This window comes from Magnolia sinica, chromosome 14 (assembly GCF_029962835.1).
Source record: "Magnolia sinica isolate HGM2019 chromosome 14, MsV1, whole genome shotgun sequence".
Classification (NCBI taxonomy): Eukaryota; Viridiplantae; Streptophyta; class Magnoliopsida; order Magnoliales; family Magnoliaceae; genus Magnolia; species Magnolia sinica.
The window spans coordinates 29,730,903-29,750,279 of record NC_080586.1 but is presented as its reverse complement, the minus strand read 5'-3'; the positions used below and the strand labels follow the sequence as shown (position 1 = coordinate 29,750,279).

At 39.9% G+C, this 19,377-nt stretch overlaps 2 protein-coding genes across 5 annotated transcripts in view; one reads left to right on the top strand and one right to left on the bottom strand.

Annotated features, from left to right (window-relative positions):
- Positions 1-461: 461 nt before the first annotated feature.
- LOC131226312 (uncharacterized) lies at positions 462-1,647 on the top strand. Its single transcript, XM_058222122.1, has 2 exons — positions 462-1,280; positions 1,388-1,647. The coding sequence occupies exons 1-2, from the start codon at positions 1,001-1,003 to the stop codon at positions 1,420-1,422; spliced, it is 315 nt and encodes a 104-aa protein (XP_058078105.1). The 5' UTR covers positions 462-1,000; the 3' UTR covers positions 1,423-1,647.
- A 2,230-nt stretch (positions 1,648-3,877) lies between these two features.
- Positions 3,878-19,377, bottom strand: part of LOC131226310 (uncharacterized) — a 48,954-nt gene continuing 33,454 nt past the window's right edge. For 2 of the 4 annotated variants that reach the window (XM_058222117.1, XM_058222118.1), the window contains exons 2-5: positions 6,804-7,541; positions 6,174-6,293; positions 4,741-5,620; positions 3,878-4,291 (exon numbers count right to left, since the gene is read on the bottom strand). In XM_058222117.1, the coding sequence (XP_058078100.1) occupies positions 4,748-5,620; positions 6,174-6,293; positions 6,804-7,499 (1,689 nt within the window). In that variant the 5' untranslated portion in view covers positions 7,500-7,541 and the 3' untranslated portion in view covers positions 3,878-4,291; positions 4,741-4,747. Of the gene's footprint in view, positions 4,309-4,740; positions 5,621-6,173; positions 6,294-6,803; positions 7,542-19,377 lie in introns of all 4 variants that reach the window. The other 2 variants (XM_058222120.1, XM_058222121.1) reach the window with 2 other exon arrangements.

Sequence of the window (19,377 nt, the reverse complement as noted above, 5' to 3'; positions counted from 1 at the left end):
TCTTTAATTAAATAAAAATCATGTATTATGGTTAATTCAGATCACATAAATGATATTTAGACATTAATTGTAATTAATCATACTTAATATGATAAGTTTTATCCCACAAGAATTTTTATTATATTTATATGATTAATTAGGGTAAAATCTCAAATTATTCATAACTTACCCACAGGAATTATGAATTAATTAAATAATTTGATAATTTTATCATAAAGTTTAACCTAAGATAAAATATATATCAAATTATAATCATAATATACCTTTTAGAATTATGTATTAAGTAAATAATTTGATAAATTCTATCATAAAGAATAATTGAATCTGCTTGGATTAAAATTTTAGCCCACGGGCAATTTTTATGTCATTAGATTCAATTTTTAAGCATGATTTACATTGGTAAAGTATAAAAAAAAAATAATAAATAAATAAATAAATAAAATAAAAATTTAGTCCTCAGTTTTAACACAAGCATGTAATCTATATTTTTATGCAGTTATACAACCTGCAAATTTCTCTGATGTTCGTTATGATATCCCTGAACTTAAGGGAGATAACTATAAAGTCTGGAAGGAGAGAGTTCTTCTTCATTTAGGGTGGATGGACATAAACTATGCTATTAGGAAAGACGAACCACCAGCACTCACTGATACTAGCACTGCAGCAGACATCACGCTTTATGAGCAATGGGAGCGATCTAATCGCCTCAGCATGATGTTCATTAAGACTAGAATTTCTGCTGGTATTCGTGGTTCTGTCGATCAGCATGAAAAGGTTCGAGACTTGCTGAAAGCCATTGATGAACAATTTGTCACTTCAGACAAGGCACTAGCAAGCACCCTAATCATGAAGTTCTCATCTCTAAGGCTCACTAGTGTGAGAGGTGTGCGCGAGCACATCATGCAAATGAGGGACAATGTGGCTCAATTGAAGAAACTCAAGGTTGAAACGTCGGAGTCCTTCCTGGTGCACTACATCCTGAACACTCTTCCGGACCAATATGGACCCTTCAAAATCTCATACAACACACAAGGATAAATGGTCAATTAATGAACTTATGACCATGTGTGTTCAAGAGGAAGAGAGACAGGTGTTGGAACAGGGAGAAAGTGCAATGCTGGCAACGCATGGAAAAGGCAAATCTCAAGCCAATAAGAAAGGGAAAGGTAAAATACCTCCCCAAGCTGGTATCAAGAAAGATTCCAAGTGTTTCTTCTGTAAAAAGAATGGACACATGAAGAAGGAATGCGCCAAATTTCAGAAATGGCTTGCAGACAAAGGTAATCCAACCTCATTTGTTTGTTATGAATCTAATATGGTTAAAGTCAATATTAACACATGGTGGATTGATTCTGGATCAACAATCTACATTTCGAATTCCTTGCAGGGTTTGCAAAACCTAAGAAAGCCAGTGGGAAGTGAGCAAAGCATCTTATCAGGAAACAAGATGGGCTCGCATGTGGAAGTTATATGAACTTGCAATTTAATTTTAAGTAGTGGTTTTGTTTTAAAGTTAGAAAAGACCTTTTATGTTCCAAGTTTTTCTAGAAACTTGATTTCAGTTTCAAAGCTTGTACCTTTTGGATATTCCTTTAATTTTTCATATTCATCATTCAGTTTATTTTATAAATCTGATTGTGTTGGGAATGGTACTTTGTCTGATGGTCTTTACTGCATTAATTTACAAAATAATGCCACTTATGATTCAATGCATGTTCACACTGGCACTAAGAGATGTGTTATTAATGAGGATTTCTCAAAATTATGGCACCGGAGATTAGGTCATATCTCCATAGAAAGAATTAAAGGATTAGTAAATGAAGGGGTACTTAATACTCTAGATTGTACCGATTTTGAAACTTGTGTGGACTGCATAAAGGGAAAGCAGACCAATAAGTCAAAGAAATGTGCCACAAGGAGTTCCAACATATTAGAGATCATACATACTGATATATGTAGTCTAAACATGGACTCACATGGTCAGAAATACTTCATCTCTTTTATAGATGATTACTCACGATACATTTATCTCTACATGCTTTATAACAAGAACGAAGCATTAGATGCTTTTAAAATCTTTAAAGCTGAAGTAGAGAAACAATGCGGTAAACAAATTAAGATCATGACATCAGATAGAGGTGGAGAATATTATGGCAGATACACAGAGGATGGACAAGCACCTGGGCCATTCGCAAAGTTTCTTTAAGAACATGGGATTGTTGCCCAATACACTATGCCTGGTTCACCGGACCAGAATGGTGTAGCAGAAAGAAGAAACTGAACATTATTGGACATGGTGCGGAGTATACTTAGTAGCTCCAATCTTCCAAAATTCTTGTAAGCTGAAGCACTTAAGACGACAGTGTATATATTAAACCGAGTTCCAACCAAGGCTGTTCCTAAAACACCATTTGAATTATGGAAAGGTTGGAAACCGAGTTTGCAACATATGCGCATTTGGGGATGCCCGTCTGAAGTGAGAATTTATAATCCACAAGAGAAGAAGCTGGACCCAAGGACCATTAGTGGGTATTTCATTGGATATGCTGAAAGGTCTAAAGGTTATAGATTTTACTGTCCATCTCACAGCACTAGGATTGTGGAATCAAGAAATGCGAAATTTGTCGAAAATGACTTGATCAGTGGAAGCGATCACTCCAAGAACATAGTTTTTGAGAAAGATCATTCAGAATCTCAACCTTCCACTTCAAGTGATAGATTGGTTATTGTTTATAGCACCCCTCAAGTTCAAACTGGTGTTGAACAACCAATCATGTAAGGATCTGCCTCAAACATTTCACTGACGGAAACTAACATTCCTATCGTTTCAGTTCACGGCCTAGATGGTCAAGGGAAATACAAGAACAGCTCACGTTTAGAGAGGAATTGGGATCTGGAATGACCATTGGTTTGGATTCTTGAACATAAGACCCACAAAATAATATATCTATATAGATAAAATAAGTAAAATAAAAAGAGAAGGAAAAAAAAAAACCTAGATACCTCTGGGATCCTATAGTTCTATAATCCATGTCCCCTGTCGAGGATCATTGCATCCTCAAAGTCGAGAATATGCATAGTAACTCGAGCCCTGAATTTATACAAGTGGCGCCTGTGATCGGTCCAGATCATTGATACAATGGCCCAACAGGGTGGACTCCAAAAATCTCCAGGACCAAACAACCTTCCGTTGGCAGCCTGCAAATCAATGGTTAAGAAGAGAATCCACATTCAGCAGGAAGAAAGGGCTGAGACCAATGGTCTGGATCAGCGAGGCCACCAGGCCCCACTTCAACTGATTCGAGACTCAAAACTGCCGTGTACATTCAACAGGTCCAGAATCCTATAGTAATAAAAAATTAAAAAAATAATTATACAAGAATTATTTAAAAGAGAGAGAGAGAGAGAGAGAGAGAGAGAGAGAGAGAGAGAGCATAACCCTGGAAATAAACAAGCATAACCCGAAATAGAGTAATCCAAACAAGCATAAGAGGAAAGCAACATATAATCCCTTCAATACTCTTCATCAGCCTAATGCATTTTTAAACTGATATTGAAAGTTCAGAAAAGCGAGAAAATTAGAGACTCAAAATAGGACGTGCTACACTCGGTGACAACCACAGGGAACCGCCTAACATCTTTCCGAGAAGTGGCACCAATCATGATTTGGGAAAACATCCAAACACACCCAGGACTGGCCAAGTCGAACAATATGGGGCTTCAAGACTCCATGCAATCAAATAATGCAACATATAAAGCCATGTCAGTTAGGTGGCATTTCGAATTTATTATGTGAACTGCAAACTTTCAGTTTATTCAATTGGAAAGAAGAAATTTACGCTTCAAAAGAAGAAAAAGAAAAAGAAGACAAAAGAAAGAAAAACAAAACTTAAATGATGTTTCCAATGACAAAGTAGGCAATTGAAGTTACATTCCTCTAATATTTATCAGACAATACTACAATACAATTTGAAAGTGCAGCCAAAGTCACGCAAAGCTTATGGTTGCAAGTCTGGGATTTCCTTTCATGCTCGTCCTGGTAAAACAATATCACTAAATATCATATGAAACCAAAAGGCAAAAATTCAAATGCAAGTCCCTGCTATTTTTACCCCTAACATGAATGTTAGTATTCAAAGGAACAAGACTGCCAACAGAACTAGTGATACACCACAAACACAATAAGATTTTTCCATCCTACTAAAGCTGGATGGTAATGACACAGTTTTCTAGTTCTTTCGACGTTTTCCAGAGGCTAAACACGAAAACAGCAACGTCCCCGCAAGCACGCCTGCATGAGAAAGATGCCTAATAAACACACACCACTAACCAAGATTCAAAAAGAGTATATCAGGAGGAATGCTAAATCCAGATGGCCCATTTTCACTTGCAAAACACAAATGCACTGCATGTGCTGACATGGCACATTCGAGACCTGGGCTGTCCATAGATCCCTATGGTAAGTGTTCCTCAGTTGGAAAATCCAACGGGTTCGTTAATTAGGTGGGATAGAAAGAAATGCAGTGACAAAAAAAAAATGATAAGCAGGGGTCTGTTCAATGTGCATGTGTTGCTCACCTAATCGATGCACTGAAGAGACTATGCGCCCAATGAACATCTCAGGCCCCACACACGTCCCATTGGCAAATGCGTGGCGCTTGTGTTTGGCACCTGAAGGAGCATCTGGAAATAGTGTTCCTCATATATATGCACCAAGAAGTCCACATCTAAGGGTTTTACCTGGGCTTCATCGGTAAGACAACGATGGGCCAGCAAATGAGTAACGAGATGAGACTGGCAAAGATCCAACATCTGGCCTCCCGCCGAGCTGCTGAAGTCTACTGTTGTAATCTGACAATGCAGTTGCAGCATGTGCCGTATACACTCTTTCAGCTTCACCAGCCCTAGTTCTATCCAATGATTGCCCTTCATATGCCATCTCAGCTCTCGTGGAGACCCCATATGGATGACCAAGATGAGACACTGCTGATTGGGTGCTCACCTGTTGGCCTGCCCGATGCATATTATACTCCACCCCATCAGGTCTTTTTCGGGACAGATCGGTTCCTCCCTCTGACATGTCAGTTGGAAACGTATCTCTCCTAGGCGGCAGATGATATGGGTCTGAAGAAGCTGTCCCATAGAGATAAGGATTATACTGATCCCTGCCACTTCGATAAGGATCTAAAGAGGGAGCAGGACCGGGACCGGGAACTGGGGCAGTGGGCCTTTTTGCAAGCCCAAAAGCTCGGTACTCTTTCTCACTTAGAGGAAGTGGATCACGACGTATTCCTTCTCCATGCACCGGAATTGCCTCTCTTCGCATTGGGATTGTTCCTATGTGCATAGAGGCATCATGCCTTGGATGCTCCTCCCTACCATAATCTGGTGGGGGCAAATAGTATCTCCTGGCTTCATTGTTGGGATACTGATTTCTGGACAACAGTTCATTGTGTACCTGTGGTAGAGCTTCTCTCCTGCTCTCTGGAATTCCCACTAGCGGTACAATTGGCATGGGTGGACCAAGTATGATTGATGCCGGGGCAGGGTTTTGAAAGAGAGAGTGCTGAATCGATGGGAATGCAGTGGCAGGCCGGAATAGCTCAGAAAGATTCTTCACCTGTTGGGATGGGTGCATATGGAAATTGTCAAAGATCATTAAGGGCACATGATACAGACAGATCATACATGGTTTTGAAAACAAGGATTTATAGGACCTCGGCCTTGGGATACATACTGTATCCTTGTGCCCTGAGTTCCTACAAGTTGGGCTGCAATTTGGTAATCCGATCAACTGATCCGATGGCACATACTGATGATGAAACATGTCCCAAAGATCTCCCAGATGAGACAATAGTAACCCTTCAATTAGTTGCCTGCAAATTAGCAGTTTGAGTAAAAGATGCACCAACAGTCCACATTCAACTGAAAAGAGACGAAGGTTGGATGGCTGGGGTTCCCAATCTGGGAGATTTTCGGAGCGTGGTCCATAACAATGGAGCCCATCGTATCAACAGCCTGAATCACCAAACCAAGAGATCTAATTTACGGAATTCAGGGCCCAAAAATACTACTACTCATGTCTGTGGGCCAAGGATCATATGTTCCTCATTTAAACCAAAAGTTATAGGCCTGCTCAATCAGTTACTTCCAGAACAGTACGCATTCCTTACTTGTTGGACAGTAAGCTCCGTCTTGAACTTATTCCTCTTTGCATCATAGTTCTCTTTAATTGCCTTCTTAAAAACATCTTCTGGCAACGGAATGCAATCCTTATGAACCTTGAAACGCACCTGCAGAAGTATCAATTGTCGTCAGCACATGATATCCCCCATCCTATCCAGAAAGCAGAATCTTAGAACCTTGTCTGGAGATTACTCGCTTTGCAGCGCACTGGGAAGTGGAAACACTCCACCCAAATCACAAGTGGGATAAGAATGGAAAGCCATTCTTATACCATTTGGGATTTGAAGCAGAGAACATGGTGAAATAGGAGCAAGCCTGATCCAGTTCCTGCTTCCTGCTCCGCCCCGAACACTCAGCAGATTATTTCCACTGAAAAAGCAGAAGCAATATGACTTAAGAGTGCAACTTCCAAACCCTTAGTCACATGTTGGCAATTTCATGAGCATAATGGTCTTCCCTTGCAATGTCATGCATGATGAAATGTCTCTAATCCGAGTCCTCAATGCTTGTAAATGGCATCAGGTTTCAGGCCTTCAGCAATATTTACAGAGAAGAGAAAAGGGGACGGGGGATGTTAAACAGCGGAAAATAGTTTCAACTTCCATGCAATGTTGAACCTGTGCAGGGAAGGCACCATTGAAAGCAGCTGGCTCAAGTTTCATTCCGCCGGACGACGATGCCGTGTAGATCCCATACAGAAGTCTAAGATCGAAATCATAGAGGAAGAGCTTTAGACCAGGCTTGATGCTTGTTACAAGCTCGTGCTTGCTCGCCGGTAGGCCCATTACCATATAGTGGAAACACTCTGGTTTTGTCTTTCGATTGCACATGAAAATCAACCCACCGAGCTTTTCTTTGATCTTTTGATCACTCTGGCTCTTCTCTTTGTTCTCGTGATCACTCTTCTCTCTGTTCTTTTGATCACTCTCACTCTTTGCATCGTTCTTCAGATCCCTGTGACTCTTTTCTTTGTTCTTCAGATCACTCTGGCTCTTTTCTCTGTTCATCAGATCACTCTGGCTCTTCTCTTTGGGTTTTTCATTGATAATACCCTTTTCCTTGTTATTCTCCAGAGCGTTTGTCGTCTTGTCCTTATCATTAACCTGACCCTCAGTACCCTTGGCTTTTCCTGCCTTCTTCTTTTGAGATTTCGGAGTACCTTCAGCTTCTGTATTTGCAGAAACATGATTTTGAGATTTTTTTACAATCTTTGGTTTAGGCTTCAATGCTTTTGTAGTCTTTGTTTCAGATGATAACTCTTTTGAGGCTTCAGCAGCATTTCCGGCTCCCTTTCTCTTCTTAGCCTGGCCCATAATGTATCCCTACCAACCAAGCTTCCCAATGCAAATGTTTTCCTGAATGCCATGAGCAGGCATCAAACAATTTAAGCAAGAGGACAAAGACCGAACAACAGAAAAATCTAAGCAATAGGATAAAGAACCAAGTTTTAATTGAGAAATCCAGACAACATAATACCGAATGTTACATAACTAAGACCTACAAAAATAAGAATTCAAAGTAACAGGATCTTTAAAGAAATCTGGTTTTCAAATATCTTGCACCCAAACTAGCCCCCATAAATGTGGGGAAAAGAAATGGGGAGTGCAAAGCATGTGAGACAAGGAGAAAGAGAACGGTGTTTTTCAAAAATAGCATACCCTTCATCAATGACAATGAATTCACTCTCCTTAGTGAAAGCAAATCTATAATACTTCTTTTAGCACATTTGCCAATTAAAAACTAGCTGTTTAAACTAAAGAGCTAATAGGTAAAGTCTTGGCAGATTACGACTTATGATTAGCTAATTGTAAGTTTGTAACCAATGTGCCTAAAGGATCAAAAGAAAATGGGTAGAAAAGAAATTTCAGCAGGTCTGAAGATCAAGAATCACGAGATTGCTTTAAAATATCTCATGAACAAACAGCATTGCCTTAAGGATTTAAGGAAATTTCAGCAGAACAGTTAATCTGAAATCACAACAATATTTTGAAGCTATAGTCATAAACTTTCAGCAAGGACTTGGACTTCAACAACCAATGGAAGTGATGAGGATCATTTAAAGAAGATTCTAGAATGAATGTGTGGTACATAATGCAGTTTAAAGACCATTCAATTATGATAGGGTGAACTCAAATGTTGGAACATGAATCACAAAAAGATGAATATAAAGACAACGCAAATTTACAGAATCTGTAATAAATCTGAATACGTCTGAATTGAATGAAGATAGAATAAAATGGATCTAAAGATGAATGAAAATAATCAAAAAAAATCAACAGCTGGTTCAAATTTTAAATGGGTCACATAGTAAATAAATATCTGCAACCAAATTTACCATCATCGGCCGACTCTGGGTTGGCAACCAGATTCAGACCTCAATGTATTAAAAATCAGCAATTTGGATAAATTTTCATATAGATTAACATCAATTATATATATATATATATATATATATATATATATATATATATATATATATATATATATATATATATATATAGATATATAGATAGGGAAAAGGTACTATGCGCTCGACCTCACGATAAGCTCCCGTGAGGTCGAGCTGTGTGGGCCCCACCGTGATGCGTGTCGACCATCAACACCGTGCATTTGATGGGTCCCCTCTAAATTATGGGATATCCCAAAAATCAGCCGTATACGGAACTCACGCGGGCCATACCATCTAAAATCATGTGAAGACATGCCAAAAACATATAAAAGCACTTGGTGGGGCCCACCTGAGTTTTGAATGCTGCTGAAACTTGGTTTGAACCCTCATCCAAGTGGGACACACATAATGGATGGGCTGGATTTGCAAACCACATCTCAGTGGGCCCAAAAAATGATTATGAATGTTTTAATGGTGCACGGCCCCTCCCCACTTCTGTATGTGGTGTGGCCCACACAAGTCACGGATTGACTTGATTTTTGAGACCTCATGGGACTGATGGGGTAGATGTTTGAAACGCATCACGGTGGGGCCCACGCAACTCGACCTCATGGGACAGTCTTGTGAGGTCGAGCGCATAGTAACTTTTCCCATATATATATATATATATATATATATATATATATATATATATATATATATATATATATATATATATATATATATATGCAATTGAGTTCAAATAACACTCAGCAACTAAATTCAAATCAACATTTTAGTTCAAATGACTGAAGATCTTGCAAATCAATTTTTTAGAGGACAACCATAAACCTGAGAGAGTTCACAAACATGGGATAATTCTTGTTATAAACTCCGGTCTTATCAATCGAATTTTAGAGAACGAAAATAAGGAAATGAGATTTGTTAGAATCGCTAGAAGTAAATCATATATATAAATCTGTCAGTGATAGGATCAAAATATTGAAGAAAACTAGAATCAATATGAACATTTGCAAATAAAGATTGTACATAAAAAGTTGATGGATTAAGAGCTTCCTCGGGCAACTGAGGTTTAGAGATTTCGTTGGACCTTGGATGATTTGTTCTCCCATCTCTATTCGGGCTTAGAGATTCCATGCACCCACGCTAGGGGCTAAACCCTCAGCCTTGGGCATCATCTGCCCCTTGATTACATAAAATTTACCAATTCCTATAAAATGGTACCTTACCTGACCCTCCCGATGAAAAGCCAACCATACGTGATCAAGTGCAATGCTATGTCATCCTAGACAAATACACTCTATAGACGCTCATCAGCAGTACCCTCCAATGTTTGACTTCCGATGAATCTCATATAGCTTTCCAAAAAGCTAATGATAGGGCATGCAGTGACCATGTTAACAGAATTTAGCCCCACAAAATCCTTCAGGCTAATTACTACTAGCCTGACAATGAATGTCAGAGTTTCATATCACTATCATTGTCACCTCATTCATATCGCCACACCTTGGCCCATATGTCATGGGCCTTTGATATCATTGGCCACATTCCAAGAACATCAAAGAATCATAGGCATATTATGACTAGGGATGGCAATTGAGCCAGGTTTGGGCTGTGCCAGGCTATACCCAACCAGCCCAAAACTTAAAAATCCTTAGGCCAGAGCCTAAGATGGGCTTCACATAGCAGGCCGCATGAGCCCAAACATTGGATGGGCCTTGGCCCAAGCAACCCAGCTTGTCCATAATTTCGAGATCTGTTGTTTTTATCTTGGTGCATACAAAACTAAGATGTTGGAGATCGATCTGGAGAGAACTTGCACGATCGAAATCTGGGAGGAACTCTTGGCGGGGAGGTACCGACATCGGAGGAGATTGTTGGTGAAACCGATGAGGTGAAGGATAGGGATTTGAGATTTTCTAGGGTTGGAGGAAAGAGGAGATGGAACGAAAATCAGCGTTTGTGGAACCCACTGAGATGGACAGATGAGAGAAGGGAAAATCCATGAGGTTGCATGAGAACAGAAGGGGTTTCTGAATAGGAGATAGGAAAAGCAAGAATGTGGAAGAAAAGAAGAAAATCGGAATGAAAGGCAGCTGTTGTCTAATGGATAGGTTGCATGGTGTGTCGTAAAGGGCCCGTAACGGCCGTTACGAGGCCATAAAGGCCATTACGTAAAGGTAACAGTGGCAACCGTTACACTTTACAGGGTCATAACGGCCGTAACAACCGTTATGGAAAAAAAATTGACCCGTAATTGCCGTTAACGACATATTACATCCCCTATAAAGGTCATAATAGCCCCGTAATGGTCTATTACGGGATATGTGTGTGTGTAATGCTTTTTAATCAACATTACGAGGCAGATATAGGTTTTTCGGGGGTTTTTTCAATAAATAAAAAAGAGAGGCCCCGTATCGTAAAGGTAACAATGGTGGCCGTTATGGCCACCATTACTGTTACTGAACACCTTGATAGGTTGCCATTGCATTTCTTCCATGAAAGAGATTGAGAAGGGACGGTATGGTGTGTAATGTACAATTTTGGGGGTTTGCATAAAAAAAGGGTTGGATTTGCAATTAGAAAGTGCAAAGGGAAAAGGGATTTGGGGCCAGAAAGGGTTGGATTTGCAATTAGAAAGTGAGAGGGGAAAAAGTTGTGTTTGGGATTTGGAGAGAGAGTGTATGTTGAATAATAATGAAGCCAGTTGGGCCACGTTAAAATGATTTAAGCCCAAGACCGGCACGAAAAATCAGCGGTCCTTACATACCACGCCCGAGACCAGCCCATAGGCCTAGCTAAACAGGTCCATTGTTGTCCCTAACATTATTGCCACTGGGTACTTCATCAAATGGCTTGAAGTTCCACAACTTCACCAAATAAACAGCCCTACCACTGTGAACTTGATCTATCACGATATCCGTTGCCGAGATGGCATCCCTAAATCCATCGTAAGGTACCTCCTTTTGAAAACCAACACATGGATGCTTTTTGTAACTATTATCACATTCACCATCACCATCCAACTCCTTGGTACCCTCAAGGAAATTGACAAGCCAAAATCTCAAATAAAAATCATCCTAAGCATTCCTACCAAAACAATAAAGGAATATGGAAAAGACTAGCATGTTCAATTATATACTGCCTTTCTAGCTTATTGCACTTATGCTTGCAACACGACAGGTCCCACATGTATATTCTCTCATTTATAGCATCAAAGCCATACTACCTTTGGACTCGAACATCAATACCAGATTATTGGTTCAAGAAAGGAGGTAATCTGTCACCTCCATGTGCTTAGTATCCTTCTCGATCAGATCTACGTACATTGATGACATATGGCATGGTGTACTCCCCATGGATGGTTCAAGGAGAGGTGAAGTTTCTATTAACTCTCATGTGCATAGTGTCCTTCTCTATTGAAACTAAGTACCAGGATGAGGTGTCATGTGACGTAATCCCCTTGGACGTCACATTTTTGCTGGGAAGACCATGGTTGTTAGATCAAGATATGATGCGTTTGACTTGGGTGAACACCTATTCCTTCGTCAAGGATGGTGTTAATATCATCTTGTACCTGAAGAAGTGGCTTCCACCTGAAGATGTGGCTTCTAGCACCCAAAATCTGATAAAGGGAAGAGGCAGAAATCACTTAGCATGGAAAGGTTTGAAGAAGAAAGGATGCTGGCATGGGTTTTATTTATTTATTTATTGTTATGCGTCGGTTTCAAACAGTTAGATGTTCCACCTCTTATTCAAAAGCTCCTTCATGAATATGAAGATTGCTCAAAGAAATCCCAAGTTGGACTTCCTAGTGTGAGGAATATTTACCACCATATTGACTTGGTGACAACTTCAAGCCAATGTTTTAAATAGCGTGTAGCGTGTAGTGTGGAGTTCGCCCCTCTATAGCATGTAGCATAAGCTACATGATACTTTTATTTTTTAAATAAAATAACATATAAAAATAGGATAAATAATATAAATAAATATACAAATAGCAAAGAAAATTAAGTGAAAGGCATAGGATGTCATGTTAGTCAAATAGATCACCAACAAAATAACCAAACCACATTACAAATGATAAATTTCCATTAAAACAGTTGGGCCATTTCCAACTTTCCATTAAAACATGTCCATAGTCAGGCCACTCCATGTAAAATAGCTCTACGGTTGGACCATTCCCATGCGTATGCTAAAACAGTGTCTTGTATGCAAGAATTATTTCTCAAACATGCTTATTCTACAGAACTGGCACCCCAAGAGGGAAAAAATGAAAATAAATGACTTCCATGCAAAAAAAAAAGTCAAAACCGCAACCAAAAAAGGGAAAAAAAAAAAACAAAAACAAAACAAAACAAAATACAACCTAAACAAATCAGTTTATCAATAAAACTAATATAAATATAACTAATTAAAGTGAATAGTATAAACCTACCTTTAATTTCTTCCAAATCAACATAATAAAAATTAAAATAAAAAAATTTGAAGGCCAACAGCTGCACGGATGCAAATTGGGGAAATTCTGATTTCTCCTCTGTTTCGAGTCCAATGGCTCTGAAATTCTAGCCATAGGATCCGTTCATGTAGCCAGTCCAAACCGTAAAATCTTTCTCCAGATGGATTAGTGTATTGAGAGAATCGAGCACTCGAAATTTTTTACTGCCAAAAGCTCAAACGTTGGAGTCGGGTAGGGTTTTAAAAAAAACCCTTCGAATGGCTTTTGTTTTATAAAAGAGTAGTTGCTTTGTGAGTCTCATACCATTTATAACATATAAATAAACCCTCAGCCATACAGTTCAATGCAAAAAATCAGATGGTTAGGATAGTTTGATGGTTGTAATAATCGAGATATGATCTATCCATGATACGGCCACATTTCGGATGGTCCAAATTAACCCAATATACTCTCATGCGTGATGGAGATAAGTCACCATCATTTCCAAAGTATTTACAGACTCACATGTTAAAAAGAACCTTAAAAAAAGTGCATGTGGTAGCCAAGGTATTCTATATTGGCAACGGTGGCCATAACGGTCACCACCATTACTGATACAGGTAACGGCCATAACAGTCACCACCATTACCAATACAGGTAATGGCCATAACGGCTGATATGGGGATGTAATGACCGTTACGACCCCATAACAGTTGAGAAAAAATAAATTGCCTAAAAAACTCTGAAAAAATGTCTAGAAAATCCAAAATAATATAAATATTCCAAATATATATTCATTTTTTGTTTTGAACATGTTTATGGTAGCGTAACGGTCCACTCTTTGGTGAGAGTGTTGTATCGAGCAGTCTGGTGAATTTATGAACATGATTATATGTCTCTAATGTTTACACATCACAATCAAGCATTGGAACTAAAAAATGACGGAAAAAAAAAAAAAAGGAATAAATACCACTTTTTCAATTTTTTGAAAAAATAGCCCACAGAGCTTCTATTTGATCAAATTACTTCAATCTATGGTTTTAATTCTAAAAAATTTAGCAAGAGTGGTCAAAACTTGTTGTAGAATGACTTAGGAGTGTTTTTGGAAGGAGAAAGTGAATATATATATATATATGAGGAGAAAATATGGATTTAAATAAAATAAAACTTGGTTTTTTCCCCAACAGTTACGGGAGCAATGGGCGTCATTACCCGTAACGGCTGATATGGTCTTAAAAAACTAACCGCCCAATTTCCCCCCCATATAATGTAACGGTCACGGCAATTACCCATACATATCAGCCTTTACAACCGTATCGTAATGGATATTAGACACCTTGGTGGTAGCGTGCTCTACCAGGGCCAAACACTATACCATTGTAGCGTACGCTACCAAAGGATTGCGCTACCAGCATACGCTATGTGGCATACTCTACTATAAACATTGCTTCGAGCCTACCACATCTTGTACACTACTGAATGAAGCCAGCTAAGCATAATGAGCTCCATGGCAGATCACAAAGTTTCTACAAAAAGGATTAACAAGAGAGCAAGTCATTGTGTCATGTCCCTGCATTGTTTTTCTTTTAACGGGTATCTTTCCCTACATGATTAACTCTTAAGAACGATAGATATTGAGGGGGTCCTTCAACATGAGGTCATGGGTTCAAGTACCATTGTGGTGAAATCTTGCTACGGTGTGAGTGTGTGTGTAAAAAAATAAGATAGATATTGAAGATTGTTGTGAGAAGCAGTGAGACCAACCAAATTGCTATCAATTACCCATTTCCTATTCCACACCTGGAGTGATTCATAATATTCACGTACTATGGAGGGAACCATTTTATGTTAACTTGGAAGGGTGCACCATCCTCACCAATGGTCTGCTTTTGTGAGGTATTTTATTCCTACAGAAGAGATCGAGTGTGGGACCCCAATCCTTACAAACACGGCCTGAGCACACACGTGCTCTAATATTAACCGTCGATTGATTGTACGCCACACCCTTGCGTACCCAGCAACCCCACCCAAGTGATTTGTGCCAGATGCCTTCGCAAACCTCTGTCATGTTGACCACGTCGTCCATACGATCGCAAAAGTGAAAATGTGCGTCAATCTGACGCTCCGTTAGTGAGATACAACCTATTGAATCCACTGCCAAAATTGCATATCTTGTAACACAAGCAACTTTTATTGTGCTAGGCCCATTGGACTTGGGCCCATGTGGGCCTAAAGCCCACTTTCAAGTGTATATGAATTCTCACAAGATAAGACAAGCACTACATGACAAATGAACAGCTACCACATATGAGACAATGCACTATAAGACAAAAATAGGTTCTACCCCCGAAATCCATCATTAGCCCTACCCTCTCCCCATGCCTTAGAAACTAATCATGGCCCATGGCCACCTCATCTTACATATGCATCCAATGCATGCCTTGTTTTGTGCCGCATAACTTCAAATAACCAATTAAAACACTCCACTTCATCATCCACCATGTATCACCTACAACCCACAATCCTTATCCATCCACTAACCAATGCATGCCTAGATTACACCCGCATTGGCCAATGCATGCTTCGACCATCCACCTCATCCATCCACTACCCAAAACATACATCACCTTCCACGTCGATTTTAACACTTATAAGACCCCCCAAATTTTGTCACATCATCTTGCCACCTCGGCCCCCATTTTCTATAAAAGAGTAGGGGCTCTCTTATACTTATACTTTTGCTGCACTTAGAATTTTTGAGAGAGAGAGAGAGATTGGGGCTAAGGTGTGGCCCACCATCAAACTTAGGGAGTGGATCACTCATCATCATCCTGTCGTCCATCCATTTGAGGTGAGTCTACGCCCCCTCTTTCTTTCTTCCTTTTGTGTTTTGTTGATGTGTGTAGGCACTGGTGTGGGGCCCCTGTGTGCATGTATGGTTGGCCATGGTGGTCAACAAGATGACCCATGTCAATATGGTCCACCAGGATGTATGTTATATCCACACATTTCACATATAATCTCGTTTTCCTATCTGGATAACAACTTGTAAAAATTGTATAAAATCAACCATGTTAAAATCTGAAGTGAAACTTGGTGGTAGTATGTAGCACACTATGCGCTAACTTTGGACCAAATTCCGTGGCTACCCGATGGTCTAATCTCCCGTAGCATCAAATTTACTGGGATATTGTCTAGCAATGCACAGATGGCCACGATTTGCCAAAGACAGACCCATTTTTGTCCCTTTAATGAACCCAATAGAAACATATGATCTGTTGGGATCGTAGAAAATAGGAATAACTTTCCAATGGTGTATAATACGCCTCGATCGAAGTCCAGACAACTAAGATCTTGGCCTCGTACAAAAATGTATCTAGGGGCTTGTTGTAGCCACACATTGTATAAGCCATATCCATGTTTCCAACGGTCAGATCTATTTGAGATTTTTCCTTAGTTTACTTGAGTTACTTAATAACATATGTACGCCACCTGTGGTCAGATTCTTTGTTGATAGAATTTTAAAAAATTTAGACCGACAAATGCTTCTATAAGGATAAATCTTGAATTGTTGTTTATGATCCAGATGGATCTATGACTATGTATGGTTGGAAACTATATGTAGCCTAAATAATGTATTCTAAAATCATCCATTAGCTCAGATTTTCAAACAGAGAATTTGATCATAGAGATTTGATCAACACAACTCATGTGTTATTTGATGTGTATGTTTATGTATGTTGTCCATGACATTCATCCTCTTATTGTGGACCCACTTGGGAGTGGGACCCCACTTGTGATATATGTGATTATTTAGGCCGTCCAATCTTGACATCCTTGTGACACGATGTACATGTCTTATCCATGCCTTTCTAGCGAATGGGCCCCACTTGCCTTTGGATCCCTTTTCACCACTTTGTATTTTTAGTTTTCTCCCGTAAAGACATCCAAAACACAGCTTATCAGGGTGCTCCCGTAAAGACATCTAAACCAACCATAGATGCATATGTTGTCACATATAAGCATGTTATCATAGATGCACATATTATCATATATAAACATGTTTTGGATGTCTTTACGAGAGGACCCTAATAAGCCATGTTTTACTCCCAGCACGTCATAGACTCACGAGCTGTGGTTTGCTCAAACCGTTATTTTCACACCTTTTTCAGGATGCGTTCAGCCGTAGGGGTATGCAAGAGCTATTGGAGCTTTGTTATCTCCTCCCTTATTGTTTAGCTGATGCACCATCTCATGCATGATATGTCAAACAGGTTCGTTTCTTGGATGTATGCCGTAATACCAAGTATATGATTGTAGCTCCCTTAAGCAGATTAACCATTTCAAGAAGAAAAAAAATGCTTTGCCATGAGCCGGACTTGGTGTTTGGGAAGTTCGCCAACTCGTTCGCCAAGTCTGTTAAGTGGTGAGGAAGTTGGTGTGACCCGCATGTGCGTTTTCAATGTGCATGTACATGGAGTGCATAGCATACAAGAATTCACATCATCATCATGCATGTCTAAGGTACTAGGCACATGGCTATCATCATGCATATGGTTCCCTTAGCGCGCATTATTATTGTCTATGTGACTAACATCAAGTAGAGTATGGTTATCACACACACACACACACACACACACACACACACACACACACACATATTATCATCATGGCCATCAACACATGCATTTTTCCTAACTTGAATTATCAACATCATCATCATCATGACCATCCACATGCATATCGTCATCATCACATCATTATTAATATGCATACTATCATTCATTCATCTACCATCGGCCACATCACCACAAACATATTATGTTTCACATAAGCTACATCATACTTATCATCATTAGTTACTTAATCATTCTCAAGCAATGCTATCAAATTCACAATCAATTTAATCATCATCATCATGATCTCAACCATTAATAGGTGGGTCCCACCTAAGTGTGACCTCCACGTTGACCTTGGACTACGTGCGAGGCACACGGTCCTATAGGTCAAGTGTAGGTCCCACTTGGTGGACCGTCAAGCTAATCTTCAAAGGATAAACCTTCAATCACAAGGTGTTCAATGGTGTGGATCCAATTCCACAACTAAGTGGGCCCCACTAGCTTAAGGTAATATGTACAATTCAAGTAGTGTTCCATACAATACAACAAGTATGGTTAAATGGGGTTTCCAATTGTTGAAGTTCTTGTAGTGGGGCCCACTAAATGCTACGTTTGCTTTGGTAGTGAATAATAGTCCCATACCACAGAAGGCATACATAGACTACATGCATCTAAGGGCCTGTTTGGCCGGCCGAATTGAACGGGATTAGGACGGATGGGATCAATTTTAAGGTAATGATGGTGATGTCAGTGGATTGGTTTAAGATCCATGGGTTTGCTATATCCCGGGACAAGTTCACCGGGTCTGTTTGGCACGTTTGGCATATCCCAGGATTTTACCTTCCAATCCGTCCGTCCAAACACGCCCTAGGCCTGATTGAACGAGATTAGGTGGGATGGGATCAATTTTAAGGTAATGATGGCGATGTCAGTGGATTGGTTTAAGATCCATGGGTTTGCTATATCCTGGGACAAGTTCAGAGGGTCTGTTTGGCACGTTTGGCATATCCCGGGATTTTACCTTCCAATCCCTTCCAATTTGTCCGTCCAAACACCCCCTAAAGTGGATCCCACAACACACCTGGGCCCCACAAATTGATTCCACCATTAACTAGAAAATAAATCATGATCTCAAACATGAGGGTCATATGCCAACATTAAACACATTCCACATCATGATGGGCCTACTAACCGCATGCACAAGGAAGCCAAGTAAAAGATTCCAAAAGTACCGCCTACGCTAAAATGGGGCCTCATTAGGGTGTGGTGTGACTAGTGGTGTGCAAAGTATGCAACTCACTAGGCAATGGGCCTACCAAACAGGTCCAATAAAGATCATTATGGTCGGATCCCTTCTCCCAAATGCTTCCCTTAGCCCACTTGGGCCTCAATTTCACTTCGTTTGGACGGTCCAAGGGCACACATAACATAGGAAAAATAAATGGACTGCAAGGCTGTCCACCCCATGCCCCACACAATAAAAAATATGCCAAGTTTACATACAATGTGGGCCTGCCCATACAAGGCGGTCCACTTAGGATTTTGGGTCTAGCACCACCTGGTAATTAATGTCCATAGCTTAAATGGTCCATCAGATGTGTTGGGTAGGTGGTGGCCCCCACGGATGTGGCCCCACACAAATTTTCAGCTCAAAAAGTTTTTAAGTTTTACTTTGCTTCAGATATGATTTTGGGCCATTTCAGGGTCTGATTTACTATCATGTGGGGCCCGCTTCTAGGAAAAGA